The sequence below is a fragment of the Pimephales promelas genome, chromosome 7, assembly GCF_988280905.1.
Source record: "Pimephales promelas chromosome 7, fPimPro1.hap1.1, whole genome shotgun sequence".
Taxonomy (NCBI): Eukaryota; Metazoa; Chordata; class Actinopteri; order Cypriniformes; family Leuciscidae; genus Pimephales; species Pimephales promelas.
Window position 1 is genome coordinate 37,411,649 of NC_142775.1, and position 13,108 is coordinate 37,424,756.

General features: G+C 38.6%; 1 protein-coding gene across 4 annotated transcripts in view; it reads right to left on the reverse strand.

Moving 5' to 3' along the window:
• Window positions 1-2,144: 2,144 nt before the first annotated feature.
• The window catches only part of b3galt1b (beta-1,3-galactosyltransferase 1b), a 173,770-nt gene continuing 162,806 nt past the window's right edge, over window positions 2,145-13,108 (reverse strand). For 3 of the 4 annotated variants that reach the window (XM_039683668.2, XM_039683670.2, XM_089133431.1), the window contains 2 exons: window positions 8,954-8,991; window positions 2,145-3,504 (listed from right to left, as the gene is read on the reverse strand). In XM_039683668.2, the coding sequence (XP_039539602.1) occupies window positions 2,292-3,287 (996 nt within the window). In that variant the 5' untranslated portion in view covers window positions 3,288-3,504; window positions 8,954-8,991 and the 3' untranslated portion in view covers window positions 2,145-2,291. The remainder of the gene's footprint in view (window positions 3,505-8,953; window positions 8,992-13,108) is intronic. The other variant, XM_039683672.2, reaches the window with a different exon arrangement.

Sequence of the window (13,108 nt, forward strand, 5' to 3'; positions counted from 1 at the left end):
TTAAACTAAAAAACAGCATATTAGTATTATTGAACATCAGTGTTTGTTTTAATATTGCTGCTGCCATTAAATACATTTACAATGGTTAAAGGAGTAGTTCACTTTAAAAAAAAAAAAAAAAAAACTTTGCTGATAATTTACTCACCCCCATGTCATCCAAGATGTCCATATCATTCTTTCTGCAGTTGAAAAGAAATTAAGGTTTTTGATGAAAACATTCCAGGATTTTTCTCCAGATAATGGACGATGTCCAAATGAGAGTTTCAGTGCAAGCTGTTCAAAGGGCTTTAAACGATTCCAGACAATGAATAAGGGTCTTATCAAGCGAAATGATCGCTCATTTAAAAAAAAAAAAAAAGAAGTTTTATAAGCTCAAATGGTCACCTTGCTCTGTTCTGTGATGCGCGTTCGTGACTCTCCTGTTTGAACTCGTTCATCAAAACGAACAAATCTTTTTCTGAGTCAATTCGTATATTTGGTTCATTGAATGAACCAAATGACTTGAAAAAGATTCGTTAATTTTTAAACGAGTTCGAACAGGAGAGTCACGAACGCGCATCACAGAACAAAGCTTTTTTATTTATTTAGATGAGCGATCGTTTCGCTTGATAAGACCCTTATTTATCGTCTGGAATCGTTTAAAGCCCTTTGAACAGTTTGCAGTGAAAATGTCTTTTGGACCTTGAACCGTTTGGACCCCATTGAAGTCCATTATATGGAGAAAAATCCTGGAATGTTTTCATCAAAAACCTTAATTTCTTTTCGACTGAAGAAAGAAAGACATGGACATCTTGGATAACATGGGGCTGAGTAAATTATCAGCAAAAGTTTTAAAGTGAACCACTCCTTTAAAGGGGGTTCATGTTTAGGGTTTATACGATTTTTAATTTCTTTAGTTGAAAAAAATCTATTTTGTATTTGATAAATACGGTAAAAAAAAACCCAGTAATATTGTGAAGTATTATTACAAATTGAAATAACTGTAAATATAAATTCTATAAATTATGATAAACTATAAATTCTATTGTAATATATTTTTAAATGTAGTTTATTTCTGTGATGCAAAGCTGAATCATTACTCCAGTCTTCATTGTCACATGATCCTTCAGAAATTATTCTAATATGACGATTTGATGCTCAATAAACATTTCTTATTATCGATGTTGAAAACATTTTTAAGTGAAAACCATGATAATTGTTTTTTTCTTTAGGATTCTTTGATGAATAGAAAGTTCAAAAGAACAGCATTTATTTGAAATAAAAATCTTTTGTGACAGTCAAAATGTCCTAATCACTTTTGATAATTTGTCCATTTATCATTTATTCAGCAAGGGCTGAATAAAATAATTTATTTTCCTATTTGACTAATCTTTGAATATAAGAAAGCAAAACATACAAAAAAGGTCAATGTACATTGTTATATATTTTGATGTAAAAAATACACAGTATAATACAATAGTACCCATGGGGATTATATGTTCATTGTTGTTTTCACAGTTAAATGCCACATCCCCTCAATAAATCCAGACGATTTAAAAATGAAATAAAAAATAATGAATCATGTGAATCACATTTTGGCCTCAATTAAATCAAATTCCAGAGAAGGAAAAGAAAAAACCACTTTTTTTTTTTTTCATATTTCTCACCCAAAGTGCTTCATTATATGCCACTATGACACCGCGTTCCACAAGCAACGTTTCTACAGGGTTGACCATGTACAGTAGATACACACCTGATACCAAGCGTTAATGACTTCAGATTTACAGTAGATCTACAAACATGAGTCAGCTGTTCAGAAGCAATGGGGTTTTCAACTTCTAGGAGTAAGAAAATAATTTTTATATCTCTTATAAATAACGAACTACTGTATACATCGCCGAAATCTTTTCCGAGAAAAGACGGTTTTGAACATGTAAACAAACGGTATTCAGGCGCTTTCACACACAGTAAACAAAGCAACGTTGCATGGAGCTTTCGTTTGTACAACCAGAGTCATGTGCAAAGAAAAGTGAAGGCTCAAGGACATTCTTCATCCGACACGTTTGATGTGCATCCCAACCCAGCATGTTGAACCTTTACAGACTGGCACAGTTATAATATTAACACGAATAGCATACTTCCCCATCCCACTGCTGAACAAAGTGATCCACGGGTTGCTGAGATTCCCCTGGATGATGTTACAGCTTGTTAAGAAAGAACTACAATATGAGCTCGGCGTGTCCCAAGGCTCCAAGTCGCATCTTCTGCATCATGGGTATTAAAAAGGGGCACGAGTCCTCAGGCATCTTTGACTAACACTTGAGATGCTTCTTGCTGGTCATGTCGTTCCAGATGCGATGCATCTCCTCAGGGGAGATCTGGTGTACGGTGATAACTCTACGGTACCTGCAGAGACTGTAGGCCATTTTCCAGTGATTGAAGCCACTGTTCTGATACGGGTGAATGCCCAGCTTCCTCAAACACACCCCGACGTAGACGTCCTCCAGGTGCAAGAGTCTGGTGTGCAGGGAAGTCTTGTAGATGAGCTCCGCGACGTCCGCCGAGAACACGTACCCCGTGCCCGAGCAAAACGGTGGGTACTTGCTCTCGGGATAAAGGTCTCTGGGCATGTACCACTTGCTGCGCATGTCCCGTATGGGCCCGCCGTTGATGACGTACCCGGTGAAGTACCTCCGTCGAGGTTTAGTCGCCGGCTTTAAGAGTTTATAGACCAAGTTGTCCATGTTGACGAAGATATCGCTGTCCGTTTTCATCACGTACTTGGCTTGGTTGCAGTAAGTCGCCACCCAGCGCATTCCCATCAGCGTTTTGAGAGTGAGGTTGTGGTACGAGTCGATGAAGTCTTCGACCACGATGTCGTGAAAGATCTCGCTTTCCTGCTCCACCATTTGGTTGAGCACGGCGTCCGTACTGCGTCCGAGAAGAAACAGCGTTATGATGCGGAGGTCGCTGAACGTGCTCTCGTCACCCCACGTCTCCCGGATGGCCTGGCGGGCGTCGAACTCTTTGTGCGTGGTCGTGATGAGGATGACGAGGAAGGGCACGTTGGTTTCGCATTTCTTGGGCTCGTTGATGACGAAATCGAAGGCGTGCGGGTTCAGCGGACGCGTCCTGATGTTGCCGAAGGGGGTGGTGGCGTTGCTCTTGAGCGCTTTCGCCGTCTTACGCGCCGGCACGGACAGTTGGCTTCCGTAGGATGACGTGGGTCTGGATATACTTAGATACCACAGAGCGCTGGCCCAACAAACGACCGTCAACACGTAGAGGCATGACACTTTTGAAGGCATTATGATGCATTTACGTGCACTTGGAGCTGTAGATCTCGGACGGCCCCGCAGCCATTAGTGATGGTTCCTCAGGGTGAAATGCAGAACGCATGCAGCGGCATCTGTGTGCAGCTAGACAACAACTGTCAGAGCTGTCTGTGCCTCGTATAAAATTGGTGGGATTTTGCTGCAGGGTTTTGAATGCTCCCTGACACTCTTCTGCATGTTCCACGGAAATCTGAAAAACAAATCCGCAACGGTTGAATTGATGAAAACACTTCAAATTGAAAACAGAAAACGCCATCTACTGACAAAACTGTTGGTGGATTGCAGAACGGACACGATCGTTTTTATCTTCCAGTTGGTCATGGTCATTGGCCAAAGTCAATTATAGGCCTATAAAAATTTAATAAAAGCTAAATCAATACAACCAAAACGATGATTATAACATGATTGATCACTATTTTAAATAGAGCAATAGCTGAAGCAAACACACACACCTTTTTGAGGTAGACTTCGGCAGACTTTGCCAAACTTCTTACAAAATGGAGAACACCATAAATAGAACCAACAATTACTCAATGACATCACAATCAACACACAATAATTAGCCAGCAAATAATTAAAAGACTCTTTATGAAGCTATATATATTAAGGGAGCAAAGGATACATCAAAAATTGAGCACCGACACAATATCTATTGGATTAAAACACAATGTGGGTTTTATTAAGTTTACTCATTTTTAAGAAACAGATCAAATCAAAATCTACATTCAAGTTTTTAAATAGTGCATCCAAAAGGCTTCTCGTTTCAATAAAGGTTGATCTAAATTGCCTCTTCTTCTTTGTAAGGGCTCCTTCTTGATTCATATAAAGTAATGAAGTAATTGGATGGCTATGCTCAGCAAAACTTTGGTCCCATATTTGGTTTGAATGTGGATTTTTCTTATAAATTAGTTGATCTGACATAGAACCAATAATTACTCACAGATGAGATCAATTTATGCTGTTTTCCATTTTGTAAGAAGTTGAGAAAGTCTGCTGAAATATCGACATTGTCCTCACTGCAGAACTCGAAATCCAACTCCTCCCACCTTACGTATACCTACCCACCACCTGATCCATAAGCCCACCCTAATCCTACCCATCTCCGCCCCCTGATCCCTGACCCTACCCCTAATCCTACCCATCTCCGCCCCCTGATCCCTGACCCTACCCCTAATCCTACCCATCTCCGCCCCCTGATCCATAACCCCACCTCTAATACTACCCATCTCCACCCCCTGATCCCTAACCCCACCCATCTCCGCCCCCGATCCCTAACCCCACCCATCTCCGCCCCTGATCCCTAACCCCACCCCTAATCCTACCCATCTCCGCCCCCTGATCCCTAACCCCACCCCTAATCATACCCATCTCCGCCCCGATCCCTAACCCCACCCCTAATCCTACCCATCTCCGCCCCCTGATCCCTGACCCTACCCCTAATCCTACCCATCTCCGCCCCCTGATCCATAACCCCACCCCTAATACTACCCATCTCTGCCCCCTGATCCCTAACCCCACCCATCTCCGCCCCGATCCCTAACCCCACCCCTAATCCTACCCATCTCCGCCCCCTGATCCCTGACCCTACCCCTAATCCTACCCATCTCCGCCCCCTGATCCATAACCCCACCCCTAATACTACCCATCTCTGCCCCCTGATCCCTAACCCCACCCATCTCCGCCCCCTGATCCCTAACCCCACCCATCTCCGCCCCTGATCCCTAACCCCACCCCTAATCCTACCCATCTCCGCCCCCTGATCCCTAATCCCACCCATCTCCGCCCCCTGATCCCTAACCCCACCCCTAATCATATCCATCTCCGCCCCGATCCCTAACCCCACCCCTAATCCTACCCATCTCCGCCCCCTGATCCCTGACCCTACCCCTAATCCTACCCATCTCCGCCCCCTGATCCATAACCCCACCCCTAATACTACCCATCTCTGCCCCCTGATCCCTAACCCCACCCATCTCCGCCCCCTGATCCCTAACCCCACCCATCTCCGCCCCCTGATCCCTAACCCCACCCCTAATCCTACCCATCTCCGCCCCCTGATCCCTAATCCCACCCATCTCCGCCCCCTGATCCCTAACCCCACCCCTAATCATACCCATCTCCGCCCCGATCCCTAACCCCACCCCTAATCCTACCCATCTCCGCCCCCTGATCCCTGACCCTACCCCTAATCCTACCCATCTCCACCCCCTGATCCATAACCCCACCCCTAATACTACCCATCTCTGCCCCCTGATCCCTAACCCCACCCATCTCCGCCCCCTGATCCCTAACCCCACCCCTAATCCCACCCATCTCCACCCCCTGATCCCTAACCCCACCCCTAATCATACCCATCTCCGCCCCGATCCCTAACCCCACCCCTAATCCTACCCATCTCCGCCCCCTGATCCCTAACCCCACCCCTAATCCTACCCATCTCCGCCCCCTGATCCCTAATCCCACCCATCTCCGCCCCCTGATCCCTAACCCCACCCCTAATCATACCCATCTCCGCCCCGATCCCTAACCCCACCCCTAATCCTACCCATCTCCGCCCCCTGATCCCTGACCCTACCCCTAATCCTACCCATCTCCACCCCCTGATCCATAACCCCACCCCTAATACTACCCATCTCTGCCCCCTGATCCCTAACCCCACCCATCTCCGCCCCCTGATCCCTAACCCCACCCCTAATCCCACCCATCTCCACCCCCTGATCCCTAACCCCACCCCTAATCCTACCCATCTCCGCCCCCTGATCCCTAACCCCACCCCCAATCCTACCCATCTCCACCCTCTTAGATCTGGATCCGCCCCCTGGATCTCGTGTTCTGCAATGAGGTGCTACTGGAAATATCGGAAAAAATAAAAATACTTATGCGAGTGGGCAGTTATACTGTCTTATCACTATTTTAAACCATGTTAGAAATGCGTTTAGACGTTTTAGTCTGAGAACATTATTTATATTGTCGACAATTGGACTTTCCCATTGGCTTTTGGATTATGGCAGAAAATATGTTTAAATATGCACTCATTTGCATACATTTCTAGAACAGAAATCTGAACACTGAATGTAGCCAGGTTCACAAATCTATTTTTCATATTTTTGACATTAAATGTTTTACAAAGAAGATTTTGGATCTCTCTTTTTAACCAGAAAATCCTCACAAATTCACCTTGATTTGAATAAAATGCTATATGAATCAGGTGAATGGGATATGAACAAATACACCAAACTTCACAGTATATTCCTGTCTATATTCTAAAGGTTTCTTTGGTTAAGTGCTACTGAAGTGGAGGTTTCTGGCTCAGTGCAGGAGAAAAAACTAAAACTTTAGTTGTTGTTGAGAAAACAGCCCTTAAACGGTCTGAAATCAGATGAGAATACATAACGTATTACAAAGAACACTTAAATGTTTTGGATGTTTTTCTTTCCTCTAGTCTGAAAGAAGTCTCAAACTAGCCCAAAATCTCAACATTCACAAGCGCATGAAAAAAACAATGGTTTTGCCTGTAGTGTTTTGCCTTTGAAAGTTGGAATATTTCAGTTTTTACGAGTGTGAATAAAATATGACTTCAAGAGACTTGGAAAGCGTGCTTCATTTGGATTGTTTTGATCTTTTAAATGCTTGAGAGTAATGTGAATTCTGTCATTATTTACTCACCCTCAGGTCATTCCAAGCACATTTCAACGTGTAATAAAGTAAAGAAGTAAATAAAGATAGAATTTTCACTTTTGGGTGAACTGTCCCTTTGAGAGGAGAAGAAAGAAATCAGCCAAACGTATGGAAGATTGGTTACTTGAGTGAGTACAGAGCATCCCTCCTGCTGGCACACAGCAGCAGACTGTCAGCACAATGGCTTTTTACCCCCCACCCAACCAAATATCAGACGGTTAATATTATGATTTTTATTCACCGCATCGCAGGAGATTGTTAATGTTAGAAAGTATTAAAGAATAAGAGATGGAGAATGTGCATGTGCTTGAAAGCAGTTGTGTTGCTTGTATGGAAATGAGAGCGCTGTGTGATTCTGCTCTGAAGTTTTCAGACGTTTAGACTTCTGATAAGAGAGCTGTGTCGGCATATAGCGGCTTTCTAGCCGAATCGTCTTCTCAGTGGGGAAGATAACCAATCAGCACATTTATGGAAGTGAGAAAATATCACCGGGATGCTTTACAAAGAAATAATTTATTGTAATATAATCCAAACAAAATGGAAATGGCTGAAATACTTTGTGCTAGTTTTTGTGTGGCTAACGTGCGGTTTGCCATCTGACTGAAACTGTTACCTCACAAATTAATATGCTATTTATAACTAAACATAATAAATATAGTGCAAAATTGCTTTTTATAATAAAACCACAAACAAAATGTATTTACACAGACACACACACACACACACACACACACATATATATGTATACTGTAAACATATCTCTCTCTCTCTCTCTCTCTCTCTCTCTCTCTCTCTCTATATATATATATATATATATATATATATATATATATATATATATATATATATGAAGAGTTCAGATGCAAAAGCCTCTAAGTGCCATTTGAAATTTTATCATTTTTTATCAAGCTTGTATATTTAAGTTCAGTAATTTCACTTAAATGGCACTGAAGATTACCTATTAATTGTCATTTAAGTGAAATTACTGAACTTAAATAAACAAGTTTGATAAAAATGGTCATTTTAGAAGAAAATTTCAAATGGCATTTAGAGGCTTTTGCATCTGAACTCTTCATATATATATATATATATATATATATATATATATATATATATAGATTAGATACACACACCAACATACACTCACCTAAAGGATTATTAGGAACATTATACTAATATTGTGTTTGACCCCCTTTCGCCTTCAGAACTGCCTTAATTCTACGTGGCATTGATTCAACAAGGTGTTAAAAGCATTCTTTAGAAATGTTGGCCCATATTGATAGGATAGCATCTTGCTGTTGATGGAGATTTGTGGGATGCACATCCAGGACACGAAGCTCCCGTTCCACCATATCCCAAAGATGCTCTATTGGGTTGAGATCTGGTGACTGTGGGGGCCATTTTAGTACAGTCAACTCATTGTCATGTTCAAGAAACCAATTTGAAATGATTCGAGCTTTGTGACATGGTGCATTATCCTGCTGGAAGTAGCCATCAGAGGATGGGGACATGGTGGCCATAAAGGGATGGACATGGTCAGAAACAATGCTCAGGTAGGCCGTGGCATTTAAACGATGCCCAATTGGCACTAAGGGGCCTAAAGTGTGCCAAGAAAACATCCCCCACACCATTACACCACCACCACCAGCCTGCACAGTGGTAACAAGGCATGATGGGTCCATGTTCTCATTCTGTCCAATCTGAATGTCTCAATAGAAATCGAGACTCATCAGACCAGGCGACATTTTTCCAGTCTTCAACGGTCCAATTTTGGTGAGTTCAGGAGATTGTCTTGACCAGGACCACACCCCTAAATGCATTGAAGCAACTGCCATGTGATTGGTTGATTAGATAATTGCATTAATGAGAAATTGAACAGATGTTCCTAATAATCCTTTAGGTGAGTGTATAATGTTACTATATTAAAAAATTATTTTATCCATCAACAAGCTTTTACTCACCATTTATCATTATAGTACATAGCTGGAGGATGCCTCATCTAGAAAAAGAAAACATGAAAAGTTATTATAATTTTTAAAAAGTTATTAGCATTTGATAATAAAATTATAAAAAAATAACCATTTAATTTTTTTAAATACATTAAAAAAATTAAAACAAGATTTAAAAAATATATAAAAAATATATTTTTAAATTGTATAAAAAAGTATGTGTATGTGTGTGTATATATATGTACAGTACTTTTTTATACAATTTAAAAGATATATATATATATATATATATATATATATATATATATATGCAAGTGTACATATACTTTAATATAATGTAAATAAATACATATATATATATATATATATATATATATATATATATATATATGTATTTATTTACGTTATATTAAATTATATGTACACTTGCATATATATATATATATATTAGGGCTGTGCAAAAGTTAATTACGATTAATCGCATCCAAAATAAAAGTCTCTGTTTACATAATATATTTGTGTGTGCTGTATATAATTATTTTGTATATATAAATACACACACATGCATGTATATATTTAAGAAAATATGTTATTCATATATAAAATATTTATATTTATATAATATAGATTATGTATTTATAAATATATACAGAATTTAACCGCAAATAATTCTTAAATATATACATGCATGCATAGGTATTTATATATACAAAATAATTATATACAGCACACACAAATATATTATGTAAACACAGACTTTTATTTTGGATGCGATTAATCGCAATTAACTTTTGCACAGCCCTAATATATATATATATCTTTTAAATTGTATAAAAAAGTACTGTATATATATATATATATATATATATATATATATATGAGCATTTCACAATTGTAAATCTGACATTAAAATGACATATTATAGACTTTTCAGCTAAGTTTAAACAAAACAATTATAATAATAATATTTTATTATTATTATTTTTTAAAAAAATCTAACATTTCAATGTAAAACCCGTCGCATATAATAATTCAATAATACAATAAACATACACACAGGACAACTTGCTCAACTTGACATAGTCTTGCAACAACCATGTGTGACAACTAGCCCCAGTTCATTGGAGCATCACCCCTGTTCCATAATCCAGTTTCTCTGATTCTGTCAGCGGTGTCGGTCCTGATCTGCCTTCCCACCCGCTTTGTTTCATGGGACACGTTTCAAACGCTGTCTTTCTCAATCATATCAGCAATGCTTAGTTTGAGTTAACATGCCTAAACTGAGCTCTGAAGCTCAATGATGAGAAAGCAGAATGACAGCTCATAGAGGAGATTGAATAGAGAGGTTACGTATGGAGCCGGTCCGCTTTAAACAGATCTGGCAGTGATGGAGAGTGTGAGCGCCACTGTACGGACCGGGCTCACACTATTAAGAGCTCCTCGAGAGGAAGAAAAGAGAAAAAAAACAGCGTCTGATGTTTCAAGTATTGATCTTTGGGAATTCTACACATCTGAAGGGGATATTTTAAAAGAATTCCTCAGATTTTTTTCTAAATTATTAATAGTATTTATAAGTTAACAAATCCCTAACCAAAGTATTAAACTTTGCCATGTAATTAACATTATTTTGTGCTCCAAACACACTCAAATCACTTTCTCGGCTATTGATTTCACCCGTCAGGTGAGAAAAAAGGTGAGAAAGTTCCACAGACTTGCATTAGAAATGCATCACATTCCTCTTTCAGAGACCAAAATAACACTGAAACTGAACAGCAATTCCTTTATAACATGTAAAAATGTTTTTTTTTTAAACATTACATATGATTCCCAACAGATCTTTAGTACATTCAGAGAGTTGCCATGAAATTTTGATTGATACATTTGAATGCATAATCATATTTAAATGTACTTTAGCTAATGATCTGTTAAGCTAATTAATTATTATGTTTTTAATGACTTCTTAATGAAAGGCAGATTTTTTAAGATGCACATTTGCTTATGCAGAGCCATTCTATGGAAAATGGAAGAGAAATTATCCATAAACAATACCAACATTTTATTTATGAAAGAAGCCTTTAATGCTCACCTATATTTATTTGATCAAAAATACAATTTATTGCAATAAAATATCTATTTTACACTGTAATATTTTTTTTTTATTTCTGTGATGCAAAAAAATAAAAAAATGCATCATTTACTCTTAGAAGAAATGGTTCTATTTAGAACCAGAAATGGTTCCATCCCCCGCTTCATATATGGAACTCCAAAATGGTTCTATATAGAACCAACATTTTTGGGGTAAAAGGTTCTATTGGCCAAGTATGGAACCCCAGGGTTCTAGAACCCAGTGGAACCATTTTTTTAAAAAGTGTATAGAACCTTTTAATTTAGGGGTTCCATATACGTAGCGCTGATAGAACCTTTTCAGATTCTATATAGAATCTTTTCTTCTAAGTCTCAGTGTCACACGTTCCATCAGAAATCACTCTAATATTCTGATTTGCTGAAACTATTTTTTAATATTATTAAAAACAGTTGTGCTGCTTCATATTTCTTATCATTTTTATGATCTTTTTTTTTACAAGATTCTTTGATGAAAAAAAAGTTCAAAAGAATTTATTTGAAATTGAACATTATTAGAACATTATAAACGTCTTTACAGTCTCTTGTGATCAATTTAAAGCTTCCTACACACACACACACACACACACACACACACCACACACATAAGAATTGTTCACAATTGTTCAGTACACTCTCAGAATTTTTTTTACAAAAGCTGTCACTGGGGCTGTACCTTTTTAAAAGGTACACTTTTGTATCCAAAGGGTATACCTTAGTTGTACATACTATACTAGCACATAAAAATGTACATTTTACCACCTAAAATGGACATTTTAGCTCATGAAATGGACATATTAACACCTAAAATTTACATATTACCACCTAAAATGGACATATTAGCTCATGAAATGGACATTGCACCTTAAATGCACATATTAACACTTAAAATGTACATATTAGCACCTGAAATGTACATATTGGCACCTTAAATTTACAAAAGTTTACCTTTTGAAAAGTACAGCCCCAGTGACAGCTTTTTTTCTGAGTGTAACATGCATTAAGAAAATATATAGGGTCAGTATTGATTTCATACTGACTTAAATAACATCAACAAATCGCACAAAAAAATAAATAAATAAAAATAAAGCAAAAATCTGCAAAAGTTGCATGGTTTTATGCTGATATGAATGTTGCATTAGCTCCACACTGTCAGGATTGCTGAAACTTTCCTACACTACTAAACTCACATTAAATCGAGACCAGGTGGAAGTAAATGTCAATATGAAATTACTTCAAAATCACTCTGAAATCTCTCTCCTCAAAGGTACGGCATGAAAACCATTTTATATGAAGAACAGGATGGTATTGCTTTGGTGTGTGTATACACACACTAATACACACACACACACACACACACACACACACAATCTATATTGAAAGTGTAGTGATAAAACTGGTCTTATCCTGTTCATATCCACATTCTAGTGCAGCCAACTCCAACATATTAACCTTAAATGAAAGTTTCGGGTTTGTCCCAAGATAACATCATTCTCCAGGCAGCCTACAAGATGAGCTGCTGGCACGCACACGCACACACACACACACACACACACTGAATGAGATCGTTTCAGAATCACAGAATGTTTATCAGGACACCAGGAGGAAAATTGTGTCTGTAAAAGCAGATAAAGACCTCAAAAGGCCAAATGCCCGTTAAAACAAAAAAAACGGCAACAGATCTCGGCTCGATTCTGCTTCGATAAACTGTGTGTGGATTCAATTTATTACTTGTTTTTATATCCGGAGACACATTCAACACTAACTCTTGGATCAAATGCATTTTATGCTATTGATTTGCCGTAGGGTTTTAAAGCGCCTTTGATTGACTTAATAAGAAATTGTGGCATGTTTAAAATTGCTGTAAATAAATCCAGGAGGGGAACACTACATAATCGCTCCAAGAATAAAGTCAACATTGATTCACAATTTACCCCTATTTACTATCTTTATACATACAAGCATTCTAAAGGGAAAAATGTTTGTAGTTTTGCTCTGCATGTGCAATGACTTTCCATTTCGAATGTTTTCTTGCAATCCAATCAA